The sequence below is a fragment of the Epinephelus moara genome, chromosome 2 (assembly GCF_006386435.1).
Source record: "Epinephelus moara isolate mb chromosome 2, YSFRI_EMoa_1.0, whole genome shotgun sequence".
NCBI lineage: Eukaryota > Metazoa > Chordata > Actinopteri > Perciformes > Serranidae > Epinephelus > Epinephelus moara.
This window is the reverse complement of record NC_065507.1, coordinates 31,227,885-31,255,664: the sequence shown is the minus strand read 5'-3', so window position 1 is coordinate 31,255,664 and position 27,780 is coordinate 31,227,885. Positions and strand designations below refer to the sequence as shown.

Here is a 27,780-nt window from a genome sequence, read left to right as displayed (position 1 = left end):
TATACTTTTTTTATATAAATTTAAATTTCTATATAAATATATATAAAACATGCAACTGTATGTGTATTTTTTTTAATATATATATTTTTTTTATCTAAAGACATGTTTTTTTTTCACGTAAAGTTCATCATAATTCTAAATGCTGGTGACAACCTGTATATTTAATTTTTTTGCAATATGAAAATAACGAGTCTTCACTGCCTTCTTGTGGTCACTGTGAGGATCTGCAACATTTAATTCGTAAAGTCGGCGTCAATGATAAAACACGTTAAGTTCCGGTACATTTTTTCAAATTAAAACAACATTTCGTTACAAGTTACTAGGCCATGGCAAGAGGTTACTTGTTAATTAGGAAGTTCAAATGAATAAGGATCTTTACTACAGTACTGGACAGTCACGGTAATGACTGGCTGTAAGCAATAATAACATGACAAGTAAACGATATTTAGTGTAATTATTTAATGTTATACAGAGTATTTTTAGGTATTACTTTGTACACATAAAGGAAAAGAAGCACAATATCCCAATAGTGTTTTCCTTTGTATTTCCCATATTGTGTTTTCAAGAAAATGCAAGGGATTAACAATAAGTCACTGCTGTTAAATCTAAGGTAAACGGCAAAACAAAATGCTCGCCGGTTGTACAAAGGGATTACTGAAAATAAAAAATATAAAAGCAAAGTGCCAAGATGTACTACAGTCTGTACAACAAAGGACAAAATGTTACAATAAAAATAATAAGTGTGCAGTATATGGCATTGTGCAATACAGTACATTACAGTTATGGCAAATATATGAAAGATAAAGTTAGACACTACAAATTATGGCAAAACATGCTGGACAATCAAGGAATTTCACAATAAAAGCATATGAAGTACAACAAGTCAAATACGAAACTACATGAACATATCTCTTCGAACAAATAAGAAGTGATACAATTTCATGGCTAGGCAGCAACAACAAAGGCAGAAATATTCACGTCTATGATGAAATTAAAATTTAAAAAAACAGCTGACAGTCAAATAAAAAAGTCAATTGATTAAACTGTTTATAATTTCTACTGATGACTGACGATATCTGAGGCCTTTCAAACTGCTTCATACAATATCAACTGACTAAACACAAGCGCTGCAAGTATGCTAAAAATAAAAATAACAATGGTATCACAGAATACTGTTTCAATGTAGTATTTTTACGTGTTTCAGTTTGTTATCCGACACAAAAACATATTTTAGCAGCAAGTAAAAACCTTCTATTGGGAACAAATATTTCACAGTTTGTAATGACAGGTGCAAATAACTACTCAGAAATGAGATTATGACAATTAATAAAACCATATGCGATTCTCAGAGCAGAAGAAACCAGAGGGTAATAAATGATTGTGCAACAGATTTTTAGGGTAAGCTTGCAAAACTTTTTTGCAACTTGATCAGACTATGTCATCTCAAAAATGTAGTGTATGTAAACATAGTGTTACCATTTACTGATAACCTCCGATGATCATGACACCTGTTGTCAGCTATGTAGAATCTGTAACAAAATACCTGGTCGAACTTTTTACTCACGTAATACTGCTGGTGAATATTGATGTTTAATGACAATGGATCCTAAAGCCCAAATAGGAAAGGTCTGCCATTTCACCATGAGGAGAACAAAATGGAAGCCTACTCCGATTCCTGGATGCATCAGGCAACTCTTTACATCCTGTTGCATTGAGGACAATGTTCTCCATACTGGCAGCATCTAAAATGCTTGTTCCTGGAAGGCCAAACTAAAGTTGACTAACTCCCTTGTACAGCTTTTAAAAAGGCATGGGATTGGAAATGACAGGATTAAGAAGTGGCTTTATGCCATTTCAGAGGGACGGAGGCATTGGGGCTCGGCCATCTGCCCTCTACAGTCAATGGCTACTGAGTTACCACGGCCAGAGGGCTGAGCTCTCTCTAATTGAGGTTGCAGCAGCTCAAGTAACTGATGGTTTTACCCTCACCGGGCATCGGGGCAGTGTCGTTGTTGTCAAGCTTGTTCTGCTTGGCCTCTCGAATGAGTTCGCAGGCCAGGTCGAGGAAAAGTTTCTCAACATTGTCAGACTCTTTGGCCGAGGTCTCTAGATACAGCATGCTCTGAGCCTCGGCGAAGTCTTCAGCCCTCTGTCTGAGAACCTCTCTCTTCTCTGCCAGATCTATTTTATTACCTGGAAAGACATATAACATGCATATGTCAACACATGTAACAAGCAGGAATGTGGCATCTTGCATCACAACACAGACTGTCTTTCTGACGAAGTGGAGGGGTATGTGTGTGCATGGAAGCAAAGACAGTGTATGAGCTTTTTATTCCAGACAAAAATGATTTCTTTCTGTTAACAAAAACTGGCTTTGACGTTTGCAAGTCTATTCAGAAACTGCCTCTGACATCAGCTCGCCAAGCGGGCTCTGAAAACCAGGCCAGTTCCAGTGCACACTATTATTCACAGCGTTCTCATAATGAACAATGAGCCCGATGATGAAAGAGGTCCATCTGTTATTAATGTACAAAGTCAGACTTCTTACCGACTAATATAGTCACCACCTGGTTGTTGGCATACTGCTCAATCTCCCTCAGCCACTCTGGAAGGCACCTGAAGGAGTCCTCACAGGTAATGTCATACGTAAGAATGAGGGCGTTGGCACTACGGTAATAACTCTGAGTAATGGAGCGAAATCTCTCCTGTCCAGCTGTGTCCCATATCTGCAGCTGCAAACCAGAATATCTGCAATGAGCAACTATAGCAAAACATAAAGGGATCTGATGTTATGTGTTAAAAAATAACTGTAATCTTTCAGTACCTTGACCTTCTCCCCTTTGATTTCCACCGTTTTAATCATAAAATCTACTCCGATAGTAGCCCCCTGTCCAGGTGGGAAAAGGCCCTAAAATAAAAACATAAATACACAGTCTGGTATTTTAATACTATGTAAGTCAACATCTCTAAACTCACACACTCAGACTTATACAAACCTGAGTAAAGCGCCGGACGAGACATGTCTTCCCAACTCCTGCATTTCCTATCAGAACTATTTTGAACAGGTAGTCATAATCTTCCATGCTCATGCTAAACTGTGAAGAATAAAGACACACGAAAACTGGTGGTTAGTAAATGCATTCACATGAAATCACTGCATTAGATTAAGTCGATGCAAGTGGCACAATCCTGAAAAGTCCTGAAGACAGACGGTGAAGATGATGAGGAAACCAAAGAGTTGTGAAAGTGGCGTAAAGGCCAGCTTCCCCGGGAGAGATCACAGCTGACATCTGACTTGAATAATCTTCACTGACACAAATAGGAGGAATTGTGAGTTTAAAATGCACTGGTTTGGATTTTAGGTGTGTAAATTTGATTTCAGATGTAGCTCAGTTCCACAAATAAATTGCTGACTAATTACTCAAAGCAAAAGTTCCTCAACTCTGTGACATAGTTGTACCTCCCTATCTCTGGTATTCATAAAAATGATAATCTACACGCTGTCCTTGCTGCTCCATCATTGAGGCCTCTTACACTGAGGACACTCTGAACTTTGAGAACAACAACATGAGGACACGGAGGAACACACAGAGGAAATATTTCTATCTCTTCTCCTGTTTCACTTCTCAATCATTTTCCCCATTTTCACATCATATGACAGGCTGTGTGCACAACGTGAGATCCCTAATATTTCGTGCATAGCGCAGTTTCAGGGTCCGTGCATCACTTTTGGGGAATAATGGAGCCACGGAAGCTGAAAACACTGTTGAAGAAAATAATCTGCAAGATAAAACGCAGATGTGTAGCCGACCTGATGGATCTCTATGTCTCCAGTCAGTGTCCTGGTGTAACATGCATGTAAACAGGGGTTGTAATAAACAGTTTTAGTATTCTCTGCTGCACCGTTACATCTGCTCCGGTGCCAGCACGGAGACTCGGGCCTGTACGTGCGTAAAAACTAAATATCTCATAATAAAAAGGAACATTATTAAGGATCAAACTGTTGCTTGCAAGACTACGTGAATCCCTGAATGCCAGCCTGGATACAATGAGCCCTATTTTAAGGTCTAATTCAATTGAAAGCGCGTCCATATGAATTGTTCCCTGCGTCGCATTTCCTTCTTCGCCATTTTATCCTGTTTTATAACGCAAAGTAACATTATATCATCCTGCACAGGCTCGATCTGAGTTAACGACACATTTCTTCCTATTAATGCCACATTTGGAGCCTGAGCTGAGAGCCATTAGGGCGAAGCTAGCAACAGTAGCAACTAGCAGCTACCGTGCGACTCTAGCCATTTTGCCACTATGTGCAGATGCAGGAGAGAAACATGTCAGTCAGCCTGGAGAGAGTGTGGAGAGAGTTTGCACTTACCAAAAACACGGGGATCTCCCCGGACTTACAACTACTTGGTATGCATAGGTCACCTCATCAAATAGGCAAAGCCACTGCTGGGCAGGGCATAATTCCTCTGGCTGTGTATCCTCAGCAGCTCAGCAGCAGCCTGTCTCATAGAGGAGGAGGAGGAGGAGGAGGAGGAGGAAGACTGCACTCAATGATGTCATCAGCGCACATGCAAAGTAACCCAGTACATCTACTCAAGTATTGCACTTAAGTGCTATTATAAGGAGCTGAACTTAAGTATTTTTATTTATTTAATTTCTGATTTCATTTCTATAGGGGCAGTGCACATTAATACATATTACTGTAGATGTGTTAGTGTCAGATAAAGGCTAATTTTCAACTGTTGTTCACAGGCCAGGTGTTAAAATGGCCACTAAAATAGAAAAACATAAAAGCATGCAAAGAATTAAAAGAATGCATGAAAACATGAATATAAAATAAGTCAGATAGATATCATGTTAAAGGCTGATGAAGCAGACAATTCAAGATATAAACATTTATACTGTGTTAAATGTTATGCATTTACTCCATTACATTTCACACTTTCACACTTTATATATGCAATATAGGATGGTCATTGTTAGAAATCTTAATGTAGCCTATATTAGCTGCACCACATACAGTACAGAGTTATGATAATCATGAGGCAATGACTTAAAAAAAGGGACATCCTTCAAGTTCTCATTACTCATGGGCCATAGCAGTGTTTTGCAGCTTCTGTTAATTTATTATTGTGAATGTTAGAAGGACACACACACACTAGGACATAGTAAGTTACATAAGATTTATGTTGGCTGTTGTACAACTCCAAAAGACTTCTACTAGCAACTAATATTGTTACTACCAGCAAGGGCGTAGCACCAAATTCTGGGCAGTACTGTATGCATAAACATTCTCTGTGGGGCCCCTGCCCTTCCTCTCTTGGTCCATGTCTGTCTCACGCACCTTCTCCTTCCCTTTCTTTCTTTCTTTCTTTCCTTCTATTTTGTAACCCTGATTTTTCTTTTCCTGGGGAAAAACATGACAGTGTATGTTGGTGCTCCAGCATCATAAGCAGTGACTCACTTGGCTTTAGTGCAGGGGTGGACTTAACCATTTTTCACGTTTAAGAGGTGAGAGGGGCCTCAGAGAGCTTCCACTGTTTTTCTTTTTTATATTCAAAGTTCAGTCTTTCAGCTGATTTATTCAGCCAGTTTAAATGTATTTATGAAACTTTAGTATTTGGAAATGTAATAAAAGTGCAAACTTTTCATTCCAGGCTTTTCAATGCACCCCCTCCCACTGGGGCCTTGGGTATTCAGTCCCATCTTCCCCCACTACAACACCACTGACCATCAGTACAACCTTACATGGCAAATGCGGCCACATTACTCACCAAGCCTGCATTAGTTAGCCCACTGTAATGAATAATAATTCTAAAGAAAAAGCTGGCTAGATACCAAAATTGCCTAATGTTAGTATCAAGCTTAGTAATAGCCCAGCAACTTACAGAGAGCTTCATTTGATGTAGTGTTCTGTACGTGGATAACAGTGTTATGTGTATGTGATTCTATATTTAAAAATCTAATCAATGTAATGTCATTGAATAGTAATCATTTTCATTGCTAAATGTAAAGTTTTACCACCTGGGGCTTCGTGCGTTGCTAGGATACAGGACAGGCGGAACTGAAGCGCTTCTCATTTGATGTACCCGGACGTTTTATTCGGTTGCACACCATGCCCTTGACTTCCTACAGGAGGTGATAGCTAACAAGGCAGGCAGACGGGAGGTCACTTAAATTTCTCAGTTTAAGTGGAAATTTGTCGCCATGGGGCTGGTACCAGACGAGGCGAAGTCTCTCCCTCCTCCGGGGATCGTCAACAGGAGCTCGGTGTGGCTGGCCGGTATAGGCTGGTGCTCCGCGATGCTTCATAACGCCATCAACCACAGGCCGCCGCTAAAATCAGGTTAGCATGTTTGCTAGCTGCCTGTCAGACTTTATCCTGTCTGCTGAGGTGGACTCTCCTTTAAAGCGTATGCGACATTTAATCAGAAAATATTTTAAAAAAAAAAACTACCCTGAGATGGTGCACTGGTAAAGAGCCAACATGTTGTTTCATAGCAGAGTAATAACTTATGACATATTTATTGTGTTAGCTTAAAGTGTGTGGTTACCTACCTGTGTTTCCTCTCGTTTCATATGTCTCAAATTAAATAGTAAATAATAGCAGACAAACTATGAAGTAAGGGCTCGAGGCTGTTTTTAATCTAAACTGCATATTCAATCTGATAGGCTATAGGCTATTTATGCTTTGTTTATTTGTATACTCCAGTTTTGAACTGTTCTTATTTTCAGCACCAGGTGCACTAGTGAGAAAAATATCTCAATATAACTTTCTAAAACGTTTTCCTCCTAGTTTTGATTTGTATACTCTAGGATGCTTGTTAATTTCCACAAAAAACAATGAAAGATTTATTTTTGCTTTCAGTGCAAAGCTTATATTGTTGTGCTTTCATGCTATGTGCTAAAAAAAAATCGTCATCTGTATTATTTTCCTTTTTTAGGTGTCCACCGACAAGTCCTGTTGGCAACAATCGGTTGGTTCATCGGCTACCACCTAACTAAATATGAAAATTACACTTATGCCAGACTGGATCGTGATATGAACGAGTATATCAGACTCCACCCAGAGGAGTTTGCACAAAAGGGTGAGTGAATTTTCAGAGCTCTTGCTCAAACAGGAGAAGACACAAGAACACATCAGTATAGCTGTGCTCATAATGTTCTGTGCATGTTTCTCAATAATCATTTACTTAAAGTCTCATGAGGGACACTGATAAGTCCCACTTCATCCACCTGTCTGTGCAGTAAGGTCACTGATTGTTTCTTCATGAAAATTTGTGGCATGATAGTTATCAGGTTGATTTTTCTTAAGCACAGTTGAGCAGTTTTTTTTAAAGAAGGAACTGCAGGGCTGTTATCTGGTTAGACAGATTTATGCAGTGCACTGTATGAATATATTTTATTTTCTTATTCAGATTTTTTTTTTTTTTTGTTACTTTGTGTTTTTAAATGGTCTGTTGTGCTATTGCACATTTAACTATCATCACTATGAGCAATCATATGGTGATAACAGACCAGAATCCTAAATCATGGTAAATATTATTGCACACAAATGGAAATGAAAGCTCTGCAGACAGTCTGGCCCTTGGCAGACTGGTTCAGAAGAGGAGCCAAGCACCACCCTGAACACAAAAGACTAGTTTGTTGTCACTTAAAAAATGAAGTTTCAATTGTTTAGAGTATGATAGCTGCTCTTGAGATAAGGTTCAATTTAAAATGTATTTTCACACAGTGATTTACAGTATGTTTGTAGTTGGAAACAGGTTATTTTGGACACCATGCATATGCTTGCCATGCATTTTACATTTATAGTTAGTTTTTATATTAAAATATTTTAGAATTCCTCTCATAATTAAGCAGATCAGTGAGTGATGAATTTGAACACATTTTATAACCCCTGCATCCTTGTGACAGTGGTCTGCTTTGGATGGAAAAACAGCCTACACACTAGAGTATACTCCCATGAATATGAATTTAATTTAATCACCACTGAGGTGAGGTGATAAGCTTAATGTTCTTCATCATATCAGTCTGATGAAATATATATTCATGGGAGCATAGTCTAGTGGTGAACTCTGTTTTTCCGTCTTTTGCATGATCTCTTGTCAGTTGAGCAGTTGCTTTAAGAAGGAACTGCAGGGCTGTTACCTGATTATTTAATAACAGGTGCATACAGTGCTCTGTATGAATATAATTTAATTTCTTATCCAGAATATTTTTATTATTTTGTGTTTTTGAATGGACTGTTATTCTCTTACACATTAACCTATCACCACCACCATCATATGGTGATAAAAGACCAGAATCTTAACACATGGTAAATATTAGGATATGAAGCTTTTAAAGTTCAATACACAAGTCTTCACAGATACATCTAAAACACTGTGGCCTTTGCATGTGTGTAATCATTTTCTTCTCTTTGTTTTGTCTCACCAGAGAAAAAGACCTTTGCAGAGATTGTTGAGCCTTTCCATCCTGTGCGCTAAGTGTCTGCGGCTGGTGAGATGGAAGAGGGAGGGGGAGAGAAAACACCTACAGACTACCATCTGTCCTGAGTGGGCTTTTTGTGAAATCTTTATTGTGTTAAATATAATTATGTAAATAAAAAAATACCCAAAGTCAAAATGATGTGACTGAAATTTTCCTGATAAGTTAAAACAACAAGCATGATGAGTTTGTGTGTTTGGGCATAAATCAAGCCTAGAACAATGCTCTGTTTTTTCATGATCATTTAATCAGTCAACATTTGCCATACTCTTAAACCACAGTTTCCAAGAGACTATAACAGTCAGCAAATGAAGAGATCAAATTGATCAGTATTGACAACGCACGTTTATTCCATTTTCATTAAGTTAGAAGTCACTGAGTGTAAACAGTATGGACATTTGGGATGTTCAGATGACTTTGCCACAGCACTTTTACAAACACCAGGTATTTTGCTTTATGTCCATATATATCTTACAGGTTTCTAATTTGCCACTCCAATGATGTCCATATATTTCTCTGTGAGGCTCTGAGTCTTCTTGGTGAGGTCAATCATCACAGAAAACAGTCCTGTGAGGTGGAAGCGGAAGAGACCTTCAGGATCTGTGTCCAAGAGAGGCTCCAGGGTCTTGTTGAGCGCTGTGTTCTTGGACTTGTGGTCATCCAGGAGACCCAGGTTGCTCTCCACAGTGTTTCTTATGGCTTTGAGCAGCTGATAGGTGCCATACAGGTCTCTGCAGGACTCCTCTGCTGCTTCACAGTCCCACGCCTCATCAGAGGGTACATCTCGCAGCAGGCTCGGCAGGAGAATGGTCTGCTCCATGTCGCTAACAGCTGAGCTGTATCGCCTCAGAGCCAAGAGCAGGCTGTTTTTGTTGAATTTGGCTTCGGCAGACTGCATGGTTCCAGTTGGATGTGGTTAGCTGTTCCTGTGCTGTGGTGGCTGACAGTATAGGAAGCAGTGTGCAGTGCAAAGCCATGAGAGCAGATAGTGGTGAATTTATATGATGAGCACAGGTGGGTCGATCTGGGCAGTTACGTAATTACATCAGCCGATACTTTTAGGAACGCTTTGAGTGCTATGTGGAGTCAAACTCTTATCTTTATTTGATTTACACAACCTGTAATTCCTCCGAGGTCATAACAATATCTGACTGGTGTGCAACAAAATGAACATCCGATAAATCATTAACCATGCAGACCATTTTGTTTGAATATCCTCTGTACAAGGGGCTGACATGATTTTGTATTTATTAATTTAAGTTCAAAAATCAGCAGAGGGATGTCAAATTTTAACCAAACAAAAAGGACTAATTATTAAACCAAGGTCAGCTGTGTTTGCATTTGCAGGTTATCTTAGAGACATGAACTCCTGGTTCTTCTGTTGTCTGTCTGCACATAATACTGCAAAGGCAAAGAGAACTTGGACAACTGATCTTTAAAAGAAAATTAAGTTATCCTCATATAATCTCAAAAATGACGGAGAGGTCCAGATGGGCTTGGGTGCAAACAATTGTTTGTACGTCTGGTTCCCCTCAAAAACTAAATGATGGCTGATAATAAGGATCTTTCATGTTTGAGAAGAGCTCTGGTATTTTGTGCACAAATGGAAATGAAAGCTCTGCAGACAGTCTGTCCCTTGGCAGACTAATTCAGAAGAGGAGCCAAGCACCACCCTGAAAACAAAAGACTAGATTTTTATCACTTAAAAAGACAAGGATAATTGTTTAGAAAATGATAGCTGCTCTTTGGATAAGGTTTAATTTAAAATGGATTTTCACACAGTGACATACAGTATGTTTGCAGTTGGAGACAGGTTATTTTGGACACCATGCATATGCTTCCATTTTACATTTAATGTAGAACCCCTCTCATAATTAAGCAGATCAGAGAGTGATGAATTTGAATAGGTTTTATACCCCCTGCATCCTTGTGACAATGGTCTGCTTTGGATGGAAAAACAAGAGTCCGCACACTAGACTATACTCCCATAAATATAAATTTAATCGCCACTGAGGTGAGGTGATGAACTAAACCATAAATTAATGAATTAATAAAATGTTGGGTTGCTTTTACTCCTGCATTTTAATCTGGTGAAAAAAAATTATTCTGTAAACTGCCAGTGTCAAGATTATTTAGAGAACAAAAGACAAAAAGAGTTTAACAAAAACATTGTATTGATTTTAAGGCAACATTGCAAACTTAATTATTGTAAAATATACTAAATTCATGCCATTTCTTTTTTTACATTCACCCACGACATGGATCTTCAGCTACCATCCAGTTTTTCTACAAGCATCAGCATAGCTTTCATGCAGATCCTACATGTGCAACAACACAAAACACAGAACAATCAATCTCATAAAGTGTTTTAGATGTTAACATGTTAATAGGTTAACACCCAAATGCTGTAATGATGTCATAGATGCCATAGGAAGTGCTTTCTGTACTGAAGTTTTGTAAGACATTCACTATCAGTTTGGCAGTTGTCTTCTTGTGCCTGACAGTACAGTGAACCAAAAGTCCCATACAATATTTCCGGCTCAGTAAGCTCTTAACAAGGTAAATCAAAGCGACCTATCCACCTCGCTTTGCGCCGTCTCCTCGAATCATGATGGGAACCTGAGAGCAGATGGGCCTCCCTTCACCGAGACTCTCCAAACACATCACCAGTAAAAACGTTTGAAAACTTATCAAAACTGAAGGGCCACCGCTGAAGGAATGTGCGAGCGCAAGCTGAGGGAAGAGGACAAATCCCCTGCTTCCCTCCGGTGGCACACACACAGAGAGAGATCATGTCTGCGTGGGCCTGCTCAGTCAATCCATTCAGTTCAATCTGTGCAGTTTGAGCTGGGACTTGGCTCTTCACCAATCAAGCACAAACACTCTTCTCTCAACACTGCTGCATGCTGAAAACCCTCCAAAAAGAATTCTCCACACAATCCATCTTGTTCATTGCTAATTCAGTTTACAGCTTTCCTCTGCTGGCCTTTAAGAATAATTTCCAGGACGTTGGTAAGATCCATCATCTTGGTGAGCATTTCCATGATGTCGGGATGATCCCTGACTCCACTGATGAACTCCTCCAGTGTGAGCTCGCCTGCGGACAGAAGCAGGAAAGATGAAAATGGCATCAGCGTATTTTAAACATTGTCTGACAGAAATGGGTATTATTATTTTTCCCAACTAGAATGTTTATTGATGCCTCATACTCATGCAAGGCTGGACAAGTCATGGTGACATTATTTCTAACCAAGAACACTTTTTATGTTCAGCGCTAATAAAGTAAATAAAGCATTCCTCACCTTCTCCGTTGACATCAATCTTCTCATATATAAGAGTCACAATCTCATCTGGGGGAATGTCGTAGCTTCTGGTGATATCTTGAATAGCCTAAAAGAGTTTACATGGTTCATTGTTTGTTATACTTATACTTGCAAAGGCCTATTACTTAAATAAAACATGGCAGCTGCTGAATGCAAAAACTAAACAGGAGACTTAGTGAGTGAGAAAAGCTATATACTGGTCCTACTCCACCTCCTACTAGTCTTAAAGGACTGCTGATACCACTTAACTGATAAAAAGTGTAATTTCCTACAGTTATTAATATAATGGTGACAAGGGAGAAAGGTGTCATGTAATCTATAGGATGATTATGGCGTCTTTCGTGACTGAATGAGGCAATATGGCCAAATTTAGCCATGGCGTTGGGTAAGAAGCCCCCTGGATTAGGCCTCACATCTAGTTCATGGCCCATCTCTGCTCTTTCGGAGAAGAGCTGTTAAGCTTTATCATACAGGAAACGTTTAGCTGCTGTCTTTGTTATATATGTGGAACTCTAATTATGGAACATTTAAAGAAAATTAGACTGTACCTTGAATATGGTCTCCAATTCATCTTTGTCAATTTTCCCATTTCCATCTTGATCAAAGAGCTTGAAGTACCACTTCAGTTTCTGGTTAATTTCTCCTTTCAGTAGCAAACTGATTGCTGCGATGTATTCCACAAAGTCTATATAGCCATCCTGCAAAAAGACAGAGAGACACAGTTAGGAGAAGGACAATGCATGTACTTGTACAGCAACACCAAAAGGTATTATTTCAATTAAGATTTTCAGCTGTATCATATAACATTTATGCATTTCTATGCAAGGACTATAGGGTTAATGCTGAGGAAACTATAGCAGATATTTACTGTAATTCATGTTCTGCCCATCATGCATGACCTTTTGTCCTAAGCTCTGTTAAAGAGGTCAGGACTCAGACAGTAGTAAACAGTCTTTTTAAAATGTACACTCTCTTTTAAAACCATCAGAAATAAGGCAACACGCCTTTTATTTCTCACTGCAAAGTTTGGTTCTATGATACCAGTGTAATTATTTGATTATTTCAACAACCTGTATGCATCAGGAATTCATCAAGCAACTGTCTCATCAGTTGGCAAATCATTTCCAGACTAAGGGAATCACGCAATTATTTTCCTGAACAAGAAAGAACTTGAGAACAAGAAAGAACACTGTTTTCCTACCCCATCCATATCAAAGGTGAAGAAGACCTGGTCCACATAGCTGCTGGCCTCCTCTGTCATACCGCCCATTTCAAGCATAGTCTTGAGCTCAAAGAGCGTTATGAGCCCAGACGGAGACTCCCTCATGAATTTGGTGTACCAGTGGTGCATGTCCTCCTCCATGAGATCATCCAGGTTGGAGCTGTGGGCGCCCATTATTCCTCGAGAGGCTTGATTTGGGCCAGAGTCCTGCAGAGAGCCAGTGGTGAGGTTGAGAGCAGGAGAGGACAGTGTTCTCACAGAGCACTGGCAGCACTGAGGAAATCTCATGCAACGACCACCTTAAGCTTTAAGTCTTGGCACAGCCAAAAGCAGAGATAACCCTTTAATAGGATAACTGCACAAGTCTTCCAAGAACATCAGAACATTGCATGCTACATGACTGAAGGGGGCTTGGTTACCGAGATTCTGGGAGGTGGGACTTTAACAAGGGAAGCTCACCTGGGCTTGAACTTTTGACTCCGAGAGAATTACAGCATTAATTGAAGACTTCTACCATGGCACTGGGGGACGAAGTTGCTTCTCATTTTTTAATTTATTTTTTTCATATTAATTCAGTTTTCCATTTTCTTTTCTGTGTTTGTTGTTTCTTCATTGCCCTTTAGGGAGGTATTTTTATAGCCACCATTATTTTCTGTGCTCATCTGCATAGTCACATCTTAATGCATTCAAAGAAATAATCTGAATGTACCAACATAGCTGTGTCCTCCCTCTCAATGGTTATCCCACACCTCTGGGGTTCCTCAGGGAATTACCAAGGGAATTCCTGTGGGAGTCGACTCATCCTCATTACAGACATGAACAGGCCAGGGGATTTTACAAGAAACGCACTAAGCCTCTTGAGAAAAATTACATAAAAGTTATATTATCTATGATAAATACGGTCATACACAGAATAGGTATGTTAATAAAAGGAGAAACATGTATATGCATGTACATTTTTTTTTCCAAAAGTGAATAATTTATCATTTTTAATTTTGTGCTTGTGCACATTAGAGGCCTGTCCCTCATATGGTCTTTTATTATCCTATTTTTAGACTTGTCAAAGATACAATGAACAAAAGCTGTCAAAATTTCAAGGACTAAAAGTGTTAATTAATTTTGATGGCTCAATTCAGTATTCATTGCCGAACTGTTAATAATGTTGACAAGCCATCAGGAGTGAAAAGGCTGCAACTAGTGCTTAGATCAGACACACCAAAGATCAACCTTACTGTCTCAAACTGAATTGAAATATAACTTACCTATACACTCTTCAAAGCCGGTTGTGAGAGAGTTTGTAAAAGCATGTTTGATGTAGTTTTGCTGTCCCCAAATCAATCAGTAAATCAATATGTTCACCACTTTCCATGGAGGCAAGAAAACTTTTTCTTTTCAGGAATTCAAAGCAACAAGGCACGACTAATTGATATGCAAATGATCATTTTGTGGGTGAAGTATTCCTTTGAGGGGCTTACATCATTGAGGGAAGCTACAGAAGAGTGCATAACACCACACACACGAGGATTTTTGGCTGGTTTGCAAGACTTTCACAATGTGTTTGTTAGTTAAGAAATTACATACAAGCTAAAGGTTTTATTGAAGTGAAGACAGTCCAATAAAAGTATACTCTGAGCATGTTGCGCTTTAGTTTACCTGGCAGATATGTTCACAAATTGGGAACCATGTTAGCAAGCGCAAGATCAGAAGCACTGTACTTTGGATGTATTTTATAATCTACAGTAAGACATAAAAATACATAGGCAGAGGACTGAAACATTCACTTTTTTCCCTTTCAGTACAGTTTCAGTTTCCCTTCCTGCTTACAGACAACATTTCAGAAGGATCAGAGTTCAGTGAGTTCTAACAGTGACCGGTCTTGCCTTCCATTTGCAAAGAGTTAAACCATTTTAACCCCTTTCCAGCTGTAGCGCCCACAAGCAGGTCAAATTAACTCAAACATCTCTGTCATGTCAACATGCAGGGAGACAAGGGTTCATGTTTGTTTTCTTTCCTTCAATGACAAGTGAAAAAGGTATTATGCTTAAAATTTTCTTTTGCCACTGACCCTAAAATAACAGGTTTAATTGTGGTTATTAAAGAATTTCTTGAGACAATCAATCTAATGGCATTAACCCAAGCCTTATCATGAAAATTAGGTTTATACTTAAGGCATTACAGAGTAGAAATAAGCAGAAACAAGTAAACACCCTGAGCACAGACACATACCAGAATAGATAAATGTATGTTTAACCTGCACTGGTGGCATGACTGACCTGAGTGTGGCCCTGCAGACCAGAGGATCATGGGTATGATAATGGATACAGAGTAGTAGTGTTTAAGCCAACCGGGCTATCGCAGCTCACGGGGCTTATTATAGTAAATCTGGCTTTAGACGATTAACATTTCTCAAAATAGGATTGAGGAGATGGACTGTCAGTGAGTACACAGTGTGAAGGAAGCCAGCGTCTATTAAACTATAAAGCTATACACAACCAGGATCCATGCCGCTACCCTGTGCCATGGCACATGATCTCTCACTGCTGCAGACAGATAAAGTCCAGTTTACTTTGATGAAACAGAGAGAGGCACCTACAGACACCCTCCCAAACCCTAAATACAGTAAAGAGCAGCTTAAGTCAATTAAAGTCATCCGATCTGATAAATAAATCCAGTCTAAACAGAAATGTGCAGGTTCACGCTTGTTTATCTCAGCAGCAGGTGGACTGATTTGGTTTTTATGTACAGTAATAAGCTGTTGAAACCTCAGCGGGATCCCACTGATGTTCTTTAAACTTGACCTTTTGACCAGCATGTGACAATCATGCAACAAGGACATTTGAGAACGGCATGTGTTAACATTTCCCCTTCAGGAAAAGGAAGCCCAGGGGGAAAATAGTAGCAGCAGTATTTCCTTCTGAATACAGTACTATTAAGAATTTATGTCATACACAATAATATTTTCAAGTGACTCTAATTTTGCCTTTTCAGAATGGCCATTAGTTTCTTAATAAATCTCAGCTGGTTGTGGGGTTAATATTTTTTTATGTGCACTGCCATCTGACTAATTTATGTATAATGCCAAAACTTGTATTTAAGTATAAATTCTATGCCAATCCAATACACCATATCTTTTAAGCCCCATTTAAAAAAGGAGGATTAACTAACTCCCTTACAGTTGAGCTTCGAATTAACTGCATCTTTCAGCTGTGAAAAATATCTGTAAAAATATTCTTTATTTGAGAAATTACAGGCCTTATACATATTTCCTCACATTATTATTTGAATCAAACCTTTACTTTCACCTTTGGAACAGATGAGTTCTTACCACAAAATGTTAAGTGATAAAAAACATGGCAATTAGTGTCTTAGTTGGCTCAAGCTTCAGTTCTTTCCATGAAGTCTTGTACTGAGTGTAACCAGCTGAAGGGAGGACTAATTAATAACCATCTGGTGGCTGTGAAGAATGACTGTTTGTGACCTGATCATTTGGCACAAACATTAATCACAGCTGTAATCTTATTAGAGGACAGACATGTTGACATGATCACTGCCAGGAAACAGGCTGCAGTCTCACATACTGACACGGCTCTAGCTGATTAACATGTGATACGCAGCCTGCGCTATTAAATGCAACAACCTGCTACTAGCACACCTTAAGAGGAAAATGTCAGTGTACATTCTCGAATGTTGACTCCAAACAGAGACAGAAAAACAAAGTAAACAGTACTTCATCATTTGCATGTCTGACATGCACTTCCTCTACTATTCAGCCAGAAAGAATGTTAGAAGTACAGCAGGTTAACCCTTTGTGTATACAGTAGAATATATGTAGTTTTATATGGGCATGCATAATCATTACTTCCAAAATGACTGCACCAGCTGGCTTATTTTCCTGTACAGTTCTCTACAGCTGATCTTCCTGCAGTCTTATCGCTGTCTATGCAAATGCATTTAGGCCGTTCCACAGTTTTGGTTTGCAAATGCTGTCCGGTGACAAAAAATAATGGCACTGATATGAAAATATATACATTTGTATTTCCTTTAAAAAAAACACTTACTCCGCCACGTTTTCTACAAATGGTCAGGTATAACATCACAGTGATTGTCAGAGAATGAATATAAATAATTACAGCACTGATATGTGTGCCAACAATCTTACACTTACAAAAAATTCTCAAATACAATATAGAAAAATTGTGTATCATACACTGATTTTTAAACCACATGGCTTGACAGCAGGCAAATGTCTGAGAGGTCATGAGGTCATCATAATGACCTACAGCCGTAACGGGTCTGTGTGACTGTGGCCACATAGTTTCCTGTGGTTAAAGATGCATCATATGCAAAATGTCTGCAGACTCGTGGGAGAATTACACAGAAGTCTGACAAATCATATGCCATGGTCAACCACCTTACTGTAAGCTTAGTGTTTACTGAGTCAGTGTCTCACTTAAATAACAAAGAAAGCAAGATTTACCAGTTTTCCTGTTTGCTTGTGAACATTGTCATTAGTGTCTTAAAACATGCTTAGGGAAACTGGATCAATGTACATCTGTCCTGACTCATCTGGCTCCTGGTCGTAGAGAAACTGTCTGAACACGTTGTACACCATCTCTCTGCTCAGAGTGATGTTTCTCAGCTGATCCTGCTGCTCTTCAGGCATTAGGAATGTCAGCTGGTAGTCAGCGATGACTGAACCGTTCCTGTGGAGAAAGTGAAACAGAAACTCTGAAGCTCAACACATTTTTCCCTGTAAAATGTACACATGACAAAAGGCTAAATCCAGTGGTTTCATGTAGCAGAGGTGGGAAAATGCTTGAGTGTGATGTGTGTTTACCTGAATTCATGTATCTCAGCTCTGGAGAAGTATCGTCCCAGGGCAGGGGAGGATGTGTAGAGGTCAGCCAGCTGGGTGGGGCAGGTTTACACATGCAGAAGCAAACAATGAGAGTGAATTGTTTTAGGTGGGTGTTACTTTCACTTTACTGAGAGCTTTATCCTGCTGCTGAGGGCTTTTAAATTCTCTGGCAGAAACAAAAAGGGGCTTTCAGCACCAGCAGCTAGGAACAAGTTTCTGTTTTGTGAAGCATGAGGCATTACATTCTCAGTTACAAGGGCTTTTACTTTTTTCACATGCTTTTGTTGCATGACCTTATATTTTATTAATGATATTTTGTTTTTTTTAATGAAATGTGCTATACACTGTAAATAAAATGACCCTCCCTTACCTTAAAAACATAACTATTCACCATGACTATTACAATTAATCAAAGTAATTGCCGTACTGTACATAATGCCCCATGCCCTGCTGTTTTATGTCATAAGTCATAAGTCATAAGCATAATGTCAGTCCTCTATTCATAATGCTAATGTAGGTGCTATTGTGTAGGCCTATTAGCAAAAGACAGGAAGATATACTGTATACAAAAGCAAATCATAGCAATTTTGTCTTGTATTCCACAGTTTCTATATTTGTTCCATATAGTTATAAAGCGCTATAAACACAACCAATCACAGGTCGAGTGTGTAGGATTTAGGAGGATATATTGGCAGAAATGGAATATAACATAGGCTAATAAGCATATTTTCTTGAGTGTATATCATGTTTCTGCAGTAGCCCAGAACAGACAAACCAAACACTGGCTCTTGATTTGTATTTACCATAGGTAGCAGCCCCTCCACAGCATCGGAAAAACACTGATGATTTTTTTAAGTTGAAACTGCTTCATTTAGTGTTTCTACTGGTTTAATCACCTGGTGCATTTGTTCTGGAGAGGAAGAAACCTCTGTGGATAATTCAGCTCCAAGTAAAAACCTCCCCTGAATCTTACACGATGGACCTTTAAGTATTTTATTTTAAATACAAGTCAGAAATGGTATAAACCTTTTCTTCAAGGTCAGCAGCAAGTGCTTGGCTTTCATTGGAGGAACGGGTGAGAAGTTCTTCTGTGAAGACCCGATTGGGCAGTTGGAAGCTTCCGTGGAAATGTTGAGGAACTTTAAACATTGAACGGTCAAAGTTGTCATCCTTGTCCTCGTGGATCACTGCTCAAAGAGAAAATGGGTCAAAGCCTCAAAACTGAAAACATAACTTTTGAAAATGAAATGTTTTCACACACTCCTGAAATAGTCTACAGATTAATTGCACAAAGGGTTTGATGTCATGTTCTTGTATTATAACTTGCACTTTTACCTTTAGCTGTCCATGACCTTGTAACATTTGTGCTTTAAAGTATGATAAAACACCTTGTTACAGATTGCAATTCAAATCTTTACCTGCTTTCCACTGCATTTATGTAAATACAAAAATGTAGCATCATTCAACACCTTACCTGAGCACACGGCCATCGATATCAAAATCACAGCCAAGATGAGAACAAAGATGCTGATGATGATCATCCATAGTCTGACTTTCCAGAAGACAACCTCATTTAGCTCTCTCTTTACCCTGCACACGGCGCTTTCCTAAAAGCACAATGGAATTGCTTTGTCAACATAGGACCACAGTCTATCAGCTTTAATACCAAGATAGATATACATCACTCTAATATGACATTATTCAAGAAATAACACTAACAGAGCATAAAAAACAAAAACGAAATTTGCAAGAAGTTATTCATAGGTTCACTGTCCTCTTTGGGGGTGGATGGGAAAGTAACGCAGTGAGTTATCACATGACAGTTACACTTCCTTTATTACAAGTGTCAGAGGAAATACCCCACAATCAACATTTTGGACTTTTTCTTTAAAAGTCTCCAAACCTCTTGAGGAGTAAATCTATGTTCCAGATCCCTTTGAACTTCTGCTGTATGGGCAGATGGGGCCGCCCCGCCATTACAACCATCGATCTGACAAACATATGAGCAGACATATGTCACTTACTTCACTTACTTAGTTGTCATTTACTTAGTATGAATGCAATATATCATTTAGGGACAGTGTGTTGATTTATTCACTTTCAGGAGTGCAGGAAGTAAGTGACAGCTCCTTTTTTTGTCTTTTACACAGACATGTAAAATCCATGCTAAACATAAAATATGTGTTATTCTAATATCTTGAACAGATTGTAAAGCTGAACAAAACTATATACAAGATGAACAACCACCACAACCTTTGCTGGAACCTCACCTGTCCTGACAGAAACCCATCTCTCTCTGATGCATCAGGGTGTGTGTACGCTGCACCATCTCCATTACTCGCTGTCACCTGGAAGCAGGCAAATATTAGGTGTTATGGCAGACGTGAACAAAAAAAGAGTGAAATGATCAAGTTGTCTTTGGTGTTATTTAATAAAGTGATAAACAGAATAACGAGAGTTACAACAGAGTCAGTCTATTTCAACTGAAAGGTCAGAGCTTTGACACGTGGAGTGTCCTCTGTAGGTCTGACCAAAAATCACAGGTTCAGTCACATAATATGATTAAAACTTAGATGTGCACAGCAGAAGGGAGGCAACAGGAGGCATCCGGTTACCCGATAACTGTCATGGGAACAGCTACAAAGCAAGCTTCTCATACACAAATGAAAACTCTCCAAGGACACAGTTTACTTCAGTTACAATGAAGCCTTATACACATGAGGAAGCAAAATACTACATGTCTATATATGGCAATGATATTTATTTTTATTCCCACATTAGGTAATATTACTATGACGTGCTAAACACCACAATGGGAGTTTTTGGGCAAAATGGCGAGGACATTATGTTTCATAGTGCAGCCACTAAGAATTAGTTACCTGAAAGAAAATAGGGATGTGGTAGCTATATACAGTAGGCCTATATAGATGTAGATATAAGATATTATGAGGATGATGATGGTGATCATTATTGCTGTTGTCACGGTTATTAATACTGTTATTATTATTATTTCTTATGCAATAATAATAATATTAATAACAATAATAATAGTAATAATAATAATTATTATAACTGGACAAACCACTAAACATAAACTCTTACTTATTTACCCTAATATTAATAACTCACCCGTTCATTAGACAAATATGCTGCTCCATCGTTCCCATTCGTCTTGATGGTCTGCAGCTCAATGTCCACACTGGTTTCCATACTAGTTTTCAACTCCAGTGCCGTATAGGCGTTCCTCAGCCGAAGTTCCAACCCGGAAGTCCCTATCAGTTATAACTTTAAGTAATGAAACCGCAGTGTCCGCGGGTCCCTAAACGTCCCAGCAGCGGTTCAAAAAGGCAACAATTCCTGAAAATCAACAGGTCGCGAGTTCACATGTTGTTGACCTGTCAGCTCGTGAGAAAGTTTTTCTTCCGGACGAGGACACTGGCGTCTCCTCTCAGTGTTCGTCTTTTCCCACCTTGGCTGCCAGGCAGGTGAGCTCCTTCAAGTTTCGGTGGAGCTGACGTCGGAAGGCGTTGTTAAAGAAAGACACCGGGGGAGGAAACATTAACAGATATGACACAAGTCCGGCATTCCTGGAAGTGACATTAGTAACTGTAAAGCGATTCACAACCTGCCTCACTATTAAAATACGGTAGGGAGTAGAATGTAAAGGGAGCTGTATGTTAACACATACCTGCACTGTCGGTACCTGAAGGTATTTCAAGTTCGGACGTGACGTGATCCATTTTGTCCCCAGGTAGAGGCCTCGAGGATTTTATGACTAGGCATATTGAATATTTACTTAAGCAAATAATAGACCTGATATGACGGCTCGCATTTCACAAACAGGTCATAGAATGACGAATAAGCTGTTTGTTAAGATGCCTCTGATGGTGTGATGGTGCAAATCCAAGTTGTTTATGTATCAAAAATCAGCCATAGTTGTTAATTCAATAAAGCGGGAAAGTATACTTTTAACAGTAAGGAACATATTGTGGACCTCTGGAAGAATAGTTGTGGCTAATGAGGATAAAATAAATAAAGAATAATACTGATAACTCCTAGTCTACAGATATCACCTGCTGCTACACTATAAAACTGTTTAAAAATTACTTACAAAATAAAACTGAGCTTGTGGATAAGTAAATTAAAGGAATTTTTTATACAAGATATACATTCAAATTAAGTAGCAATTTTGGGGTAAGTTACCTTTTTATAACCATTATTACAATAACTGCAATTCGATATGGACACCACTAGAGGTCGGTAGAGGTTAACAGTTTTTACTAGGTTTTCATACTATACTTACAATGCCTTCAAGAACAGGCACATTTTGTCCTAAAAAGAGAGGGAGATCAGTTTTTTATCTTTTTTTTTTTTATAAATTCTCTGATTTCTTTTAAATCCCTTTATGTTTAATGTTCTAGAGAATACCCTCTGGTATTTGATTTCCAAGGCCCTGCATGCATACAAGGTGCTTTCGGTTATTCTGATTAGACCTCAGCTCACGTTGAAATGAGCAGAGCTACAGTGGGAAATTATGGGACTCCATGAACTAGTAGAAAGTATCAAAATGTAGTTTGTCTTACCTGAAGAGGTGCAATAAAGCTGTTAATCCAGACCAGGGAGAGTCATTTAAATAACCTGTGTGACTGTTCCATAGGTGTGCAAGGGCTTTCCTTATCAGCACTGGCAACCTCTATAAAGCCAACTAACTTTTAGGCATCATCTGACCGAAGACTCTCCAGTACATAAAACATTGTCTTCAACAAATAATTGTCATAGCATTACGTATTTACTGACAGACCTATCAGAATAAAGATGCTCTGCAACATTGACAAATTTGACTCATAATGATTCGTTCAACTCAGAAATGTGACCAGACAGATGCAATGTCAACTTTTTCTTACAGGAGGAAGCTGTTTATTTTCTTAACATTTCTGTGCATAACTGCCGAGGACCTGAGCCCCTCCACAGTAGCACTGTGATTTAGATAGTTCGTAGAATACAAAATGTAAAACAAGCAGACAGTCGGAGGAAAACTAGACAAGCAAAGTACATAAGTTCAACCAAAAGTGACAGGGATTTGGTATGATGACAGAACATTTTATATATCTACTAATATATATATATATATATATATATATATATATATATATATATGTATATGAAGTATATATGACTTCTATTCAGTATATCCAAAGTCATTTGTACACAACTGATACCTTTGACAGAAAGTGCACTCATAACAATGTCTTTGATTTGCAAAGAAAAAAAGCTATTTGTCATAAAAACAGGAGTCTGGTCATGCAGACTTGATACAATATGATGCAAATTTCCTCTGCCTGAAAATGAATACAGTATCAACTGTGATGCTTATTTCCATGAGCAGAGAACAGCTGCTTCTCCAAACTCTCCAGTGTTTATAGACCTGCTATGTAGATGGCCAGGAGAGGGCGACAGAGGGACTTAAAAAAAGAGAAGGTACCAAGAAATTTAAAATCAGATGAACTTTTTCTGAGTATTTTTGAAAGAGTTCTTTTAATCAAAGCATAAGAATAACTTATTCATACTTATATATTTTTTCTTGAAGTAAATATTCACAGTTCACGCAATGTCATTTCCTCTTTGGTGCTTCTCCTGAGGCATCTCTTCCTCCTCCTCCGTCTCCTTGGCAGGGCAAGACTCTGAAGGCTGTTGTTCCTCTTCCAAAGCCTCCAAGTTCTGGGCTTGTTCTGCGTCCTGCTCCTCCTCCGGATCTCCCCTGTCGTCTGGATCACTCTTTGCTACCTCATCCTCTGTGTTTTCACAGTCCCTGTCCCTCTCATCGGCTTCTTTCAGACTTGCCGACTGTCCATATTCGAATACCTGGTCCATGTCCCCATTTTCCTTTGGGCTATTCAGTTCACATGGGGACAGAGCACTCCCAAAGGCTCCCGCCTCTTCTCCAGCTGACCTCCTGTGCTGTCTCGTGGGCGGGCGCCTTTTGAATGACAGTCGTGCACGAGTCTGTGTGGAAAGGATGAGTAAGAACCAGCAGGGAATTTAGGTAATTTTGATCATGTTTTTGAACAAAATTAATTAAAAAAGGCAACTATAAAACAGCTTAGAATCTATATTTAATATCAATGTATTTGTATTAAAGTATTTCTATTAACTTTCCAAGTCTCAGGAATTGCGTGAGAGCACTGCACAAAATGGTACCTAGGGACTCTAACTAGGCTAAGGGGATTACATCTTCCATCCCCCTTGCAGCAGTGCTCATGCACTACAGGGGCATCTTGCTCCAGCTTATCCAAGGCCTGCTTAAACAGAGGATGCAGAACACCCGCTGTGATACACATCAACGGGGACAGGCACCATGTGTCCGGCTGTGACGTCACAGCTCAGTCAGCCAATAGTGTGAGAAAAACCTCAGGAGCCTCAATGCAACAGCAAGTCATGTTTGTCATTTTGTGACTCAGAAGTCATGTGTACAAACCCACACAAATATATGAAACAAAGGAGTACGAGCTACTCAAAAATGCTTACAAATGACCTGGAGAGATGTTTGCCAAGCCAATATTCAGCTTTGCATGAGTCTATACATTTACCTTGTTGAAGCTCGGCAGCGTGGTGCCCTCAGGAGGGCTGTCGAAGGTGATGGGATCCTCCTCTTCACTGGACTGACGTGAGGACCGCAGGGTGGGGCTCAGGGGGCTCTGCGGGCTGCACGGTGTGGTGGGGGACAACGGTGCTGGCTGGAGCTTCACTTCAGGACTCTTGGGCGAAGGCAGCAGAGCAGTGGGTGACAGAGCAAGATTGGCCTACAGGGGACAGGAAGATCCTAAGGCCTTGATAGTATAATCTCTTTAGTACATTGTGTTCTAATAAAACAATGCCCTTTATATTGGAATTACACGTATTTACCTAACACTTCTCAAAATGAACACGCTATTTAGAGTAAAACTTGAGACTGTCTTAAAGATTTAACCACAAATTCAATTAATAAATATGATGAATACGTGAAGGAAAGATTAAACAACATCATGGTATTTTTAACATGGGTATATCACTAATATATACACACTAAAAAGCAGGTCTAATTCTTCATTAAAAGGTGTACCTTTGTCTGAAAATGGTACACAGTATTACACAGGTGTGTGCACAGGACATCGCTTTGCTTACACCTGTCACCTTCCTACTTATTACCAAATACAGCCTGAAATGCCCCTCTAAGTGTTACAAACACTTGCCATATTCAGTCTGAGAAAGTCTGATAAGTACATGAAATATCAAGTTAGTCCCCAAACCACTGTTCAGGTTTAGAGGAGAGTGTCCTACCTGCACTGGGGAGAAGAGGAAGAGGGAGAAGCGGCAGCCCTTTTGTCCCATGGCTGCCCACCGTGTGAATTGCTAACTAAAGGAGCGATGGTGGCAAGTTGGAGCCTGAGTGGCCCATGATCCCATTAGCTTGTTAATCTGAGCCGATTGTGGCATCAGGGACGAGCCCATCCTATTTTTCTCAGCATGCAAACAGCTCAGGCACCGGTGTCAACTGGACAGTGGGTGGCAGTAATGCTTTACATATCGCAGTCTCCTGGATGTACAAACTTCTGACTACTTCTGCCTGTGTACTACATCCTATATAACACATCACTGGCAAGGCAAGCATTAGTTTTGTTCCCTATTTCCCCCACAAAATATTCAAATGTAAGATGCATGTACCTGAAGTTTCTCAATGATGGCGGAGTTCTTCACCTTGATTTTAAAGGGATTTGGTGAGACGATAGTTTTCTGCAGGAGAACACATAAGTGATGAGAAGAAAAGTAAACAGAATAGCTACAACCCTCCATATGAAACATGGAAAGCTAATACTGACATGTTTAGTGATACTAACATATTGTATATCATGTGCACTGTCATTATACAGTTAACTGAGACATACAAGCACATGTTCTGGTAAGCAATAGGTTAAAACATAAAGATTAAATGGTATTGAATTAATAAAATAGCTTTTTGTTGTACATGCTTGTGATGTATGTACATTTTTGCATCATGCAGAAACAGGTTTGTGTGGTTTGTCTGGTAGTCATTTCACTGGAAGAGAAACAGCTGCACTAACACTCCCAATGTCTTAGGCAGAAGATTTGGCAATAGTTCACTGTCTACTGTGTTGAAACTGTGAGGTTGCAGTGAAAGTATACAGCAAACAAGTCAATTTCTGTTTTCGTGAGACTTCCTTTGTATGTCAAGAAGATTTGTAGCATATGTGTCAGTTTAGGACGAAAATTAATCACATCTGATTCTTCATCATCTTTTTGATGTTGCAGCTTCAGGGAACATGGGGGTCTTCTTCGAAATGGCACCTACAAACAAAAAGGAGGAGTTGTGAATAAAATCTATAATCACAAGCAGTCCATACATATTTACCAACAACTCTATTTAGGTCTAACAATAAACTATGTACAGAATGTGGAGTAATATTCCTCTAGGCAGCTAGACACACTGTTTTGTATATTTCTGTATGGATACTGTAACATATAAGATATGAACAACGCACCTCGTCATTTGAGGTGGGCATTGGTAAAATGTGACCTTTGAACCTCCCAGCCAGCTCAGCCACAGATGGCTTGGATGGAGAATCCTGGAAAAAAGAAAGACATTCAATCAAACAAATGACAAATACTTTATATTTACAACAGTTGACATATTGCTTTTCAAATTTTAAATGTATATATTGCCTCCCATGAGTTGAGAGTGAAGTGTAACACTGTCAAAAAGAATGCCGGTTTTAATTATTGTTACATATGTGCTTGGCATGCCTTTGCTCTGTTAGATGAGGCAAAACTGAATGATGTTATATAGGGCGGTGACCTGCTGAACAAAGACAGCTAAAAAGTAAATAACAAAAAAACTATACATTCTCATTAAAAAGTATTTCGCTGCTGGAAAAGTGGTCTTTTCATAAAACTGGGCTATGCACTAGAAAGATGCAAATACCTTTGAAATTGGTGCTATATGACCAGAGGAAACAGAGGACAAGGGGTATAGCAATTGCTTTTGCTCAAGAGGTAGAAAACCTACAACTACCATAATACACCGGACCAGTAATCGCTCCCGTTGGTGGGTGATGTAATGCAAGCTTGTCCGTTTTGACCAGGCTCCCAGGAAGTGCGCCTGACATTGAAGGCACTTTGACATAGTGGCCAAACCGTGTAACTACAACATTCGGGTCCATCACTTGATGCCATCGTGCCTCAAAAGACTTTTTCTCGTAGACTTAAAGCAGCTGTGCAGAACTTTTTACCATTAATAAAACTGCCCCTAGTTCGTATCACCCCCCCTTGAAGATCCGCATATTTATTTGAACCCAACAGCGACAAAAAAGCCTTTCTCTATATGGCTATTTAGCGTAGCCTCGCTTGGGTCGGACACACAGCGGAAGTCAGCAAACCAGAATACGGCACCCGAGGCGGAAGTGATTCTGCTCGCCCGCAGCGGCCCGCAGCGAAGAAGAAGGAGCCGTGTTTACAGTGTTCTTCGAGTAAGCAGTACGCAATGGGCATTGCTGAACACATAACACCTAACAGTTTTACCAGAGATGTATCTACGAGGACTTGGTTGTACTTTTGATGTCATGTCGGATAACGAAGGAGCATCATCTAAAATTATCTGTGACTGTGACCATGAACAAAAATATACAGCAGGCAGTTGTCCTCAGTTTATAAGAAATTCAGAGCTACACCAGAACATTTATGAACAGGTCTTACTTTACTACTAACTTGTGTGTAACGTTAGCATGTTAGCATGTTTCCACTAATTACTTGGACTGACCTAACGTTAGTAGCGTTAGCTTTGCAAGCGAAGGCTGCAGGTAACAGCTTTGCTGTGTTAGGATTAT

At 39.3% G+C, this 27,780-nt stretch overlaps 6 protein-coding genes across 7 annotated transcripts in view; 1 reads left to right on the top strand and 5 right to left on the bottom strand.

The window, feature by feature from the left end:
* Positions 1–444: 444 nt before the first annotated feature.
* On the bottom strand, positions 445–4,530 carry rab30 (RAB30, member RAS oncogene family). The gene is made up of 5 exons (XM_050072152.1): positions 4,379–4,530; positions 3,000–3,098; positions 2,828–2,911; positions 2,552–2,735; positions 445–2,193 (listed from the first exon to the last, which is right to left on the bottom strand). Exons 2-5 carry the CDS (start codon positions 3,090–3,092, stop codon positions 1,943–1,945), a joined length of 612 nt encoding a protein of 203 aa, XP_049928109.1. The 5' UTR covers positions 3,093–3,098; positions 4,379–4,530; the 3' UTR covers positions 445–1,942.
* Positions 4,531–6,109: 1,579 nt separating this feature from the next.
* On the top strand, positions 6,110–8,637 carry ndufc2 (NADH:ubiquinone oxidoreductase subunit C2). The gene is made up of 3 exons (XM_050071451.1): positions 6,110–6,355; positions 6,954–7,097; positions 8,449–8,637. The coding sequence occupies exons 1-3, from the start codon at positions 6,217–6,219 to the stop codon at positions 8,496–8,498; spliced, it is 333 nt and encodes a 110-aa protein (XP_049927408.1). The 5' UTR covers positions 6,110–6,216; the 3' UTR covers positions 8,499–8,637.
* An 87-nt stretch (positions 8,638–8,724) lies between these two features.
* thrsp (thyroid hormone responsive) lies at positions 8,725–9,415 on the bottom strand. The gene has a single exon (XM_050071439.1). It carries the CDS (start codon positions 9,395–9,397, stop codon positions 8,981–8,983), a length of 417 nt encoding a protein of 138 aa, XP_049927396.1. The 5' UTR covers positions 9,398–9,415; the 3' UTR covers positions 8,725–8,980.
* A 337-nt stretch (positions 9,416–9,752) lies between these two features.
* Positions 9,753–14,120, bottom strand: guca1c (guanylate cyclase activator 1C). The gene is made up of 4 exons (XM_050071427.1): positions 13,024–14,120; positions 12,371–12,520; positions 11,802–11,889; positions 9,753–11,596 (listed from the first exon to the last, which is right to left on the bottom strand). The coding sequence occupies exons 1-4, from the start codon at positions 13,330–13,332 to the stop codon at positions 11,460–11,462; spliced, it is 684 nt and encodes a 227-aa protein (XP_049927384.1). The 5' UTR covers positions 13,333–14,120; the 3' UTR covers positions 9,753–11,459.
* A 373-nt stretch (positions 14,121–14,493) lies between these two features.
* LOC126408449 (TPA-induced transmembrane protein homolog) lies at positions 14,494–21,618 on the bottom strand. Of its 2 annotated transcripts, XM_050074006.1 has the most exons (7): positions 21,032–21,615; positions 20,173–20,250; positions 19,806–19,892; positions 19,377–19,509; positions 18,929–19,089; positions 17,882–17,952; positions 14,495–17,747 (listed from the first exon to the last, which is right to left on the bottom strand). In XM_050074006.1, exons 1-7 carry the CDS (start codon positions 21,110–21,112, stop codon positions 17,561–17,563), a joined length of 798 nt encoding a protein of 265 aa, XP_049929963.1. In that variant the 5' UTR covers positions 21,113–21,615; the 3' UTR covers positions 14,495–17,560. The 2 variants fall into 2 exon arrangements, with proteins under 2 accessions (XP_049929971.1, XP_049929963.1); XM_050074014.1 differs by lacking the exon at positions 19,806–19,892 and having other exon boundaries at positions 14,494–17,747; positions 21,032–21,618.
* Positions 21,619–23,449: 1,831 nt separating this feature from the next.
* zgc:153184 (uncharacterized protein LOC751652 homolog) overlaps positions 23,450–27,780 on the bottom strand; it is an 18,923-nt gene continuing 14,592 nt past the window's right edge. Inside the window, 5 exon segments of the mRNA XM_050072567.1 lie at positions 23,450–23,905; positions 24,490–24,702; positions 25,604–25,672; positions 26,177–26,245; positions 26,440–26,523. Of these exon segments, the coding sequence (XP_049928524.1) occupies positions 23,504–23,905; positions 24,490–24,702; positions 25,604–25,672; positions 26,177–26,245; positions 26,440–26,523 (837 nt within the window). The 3' untranslated portion in view covers positions 23,450–23,503.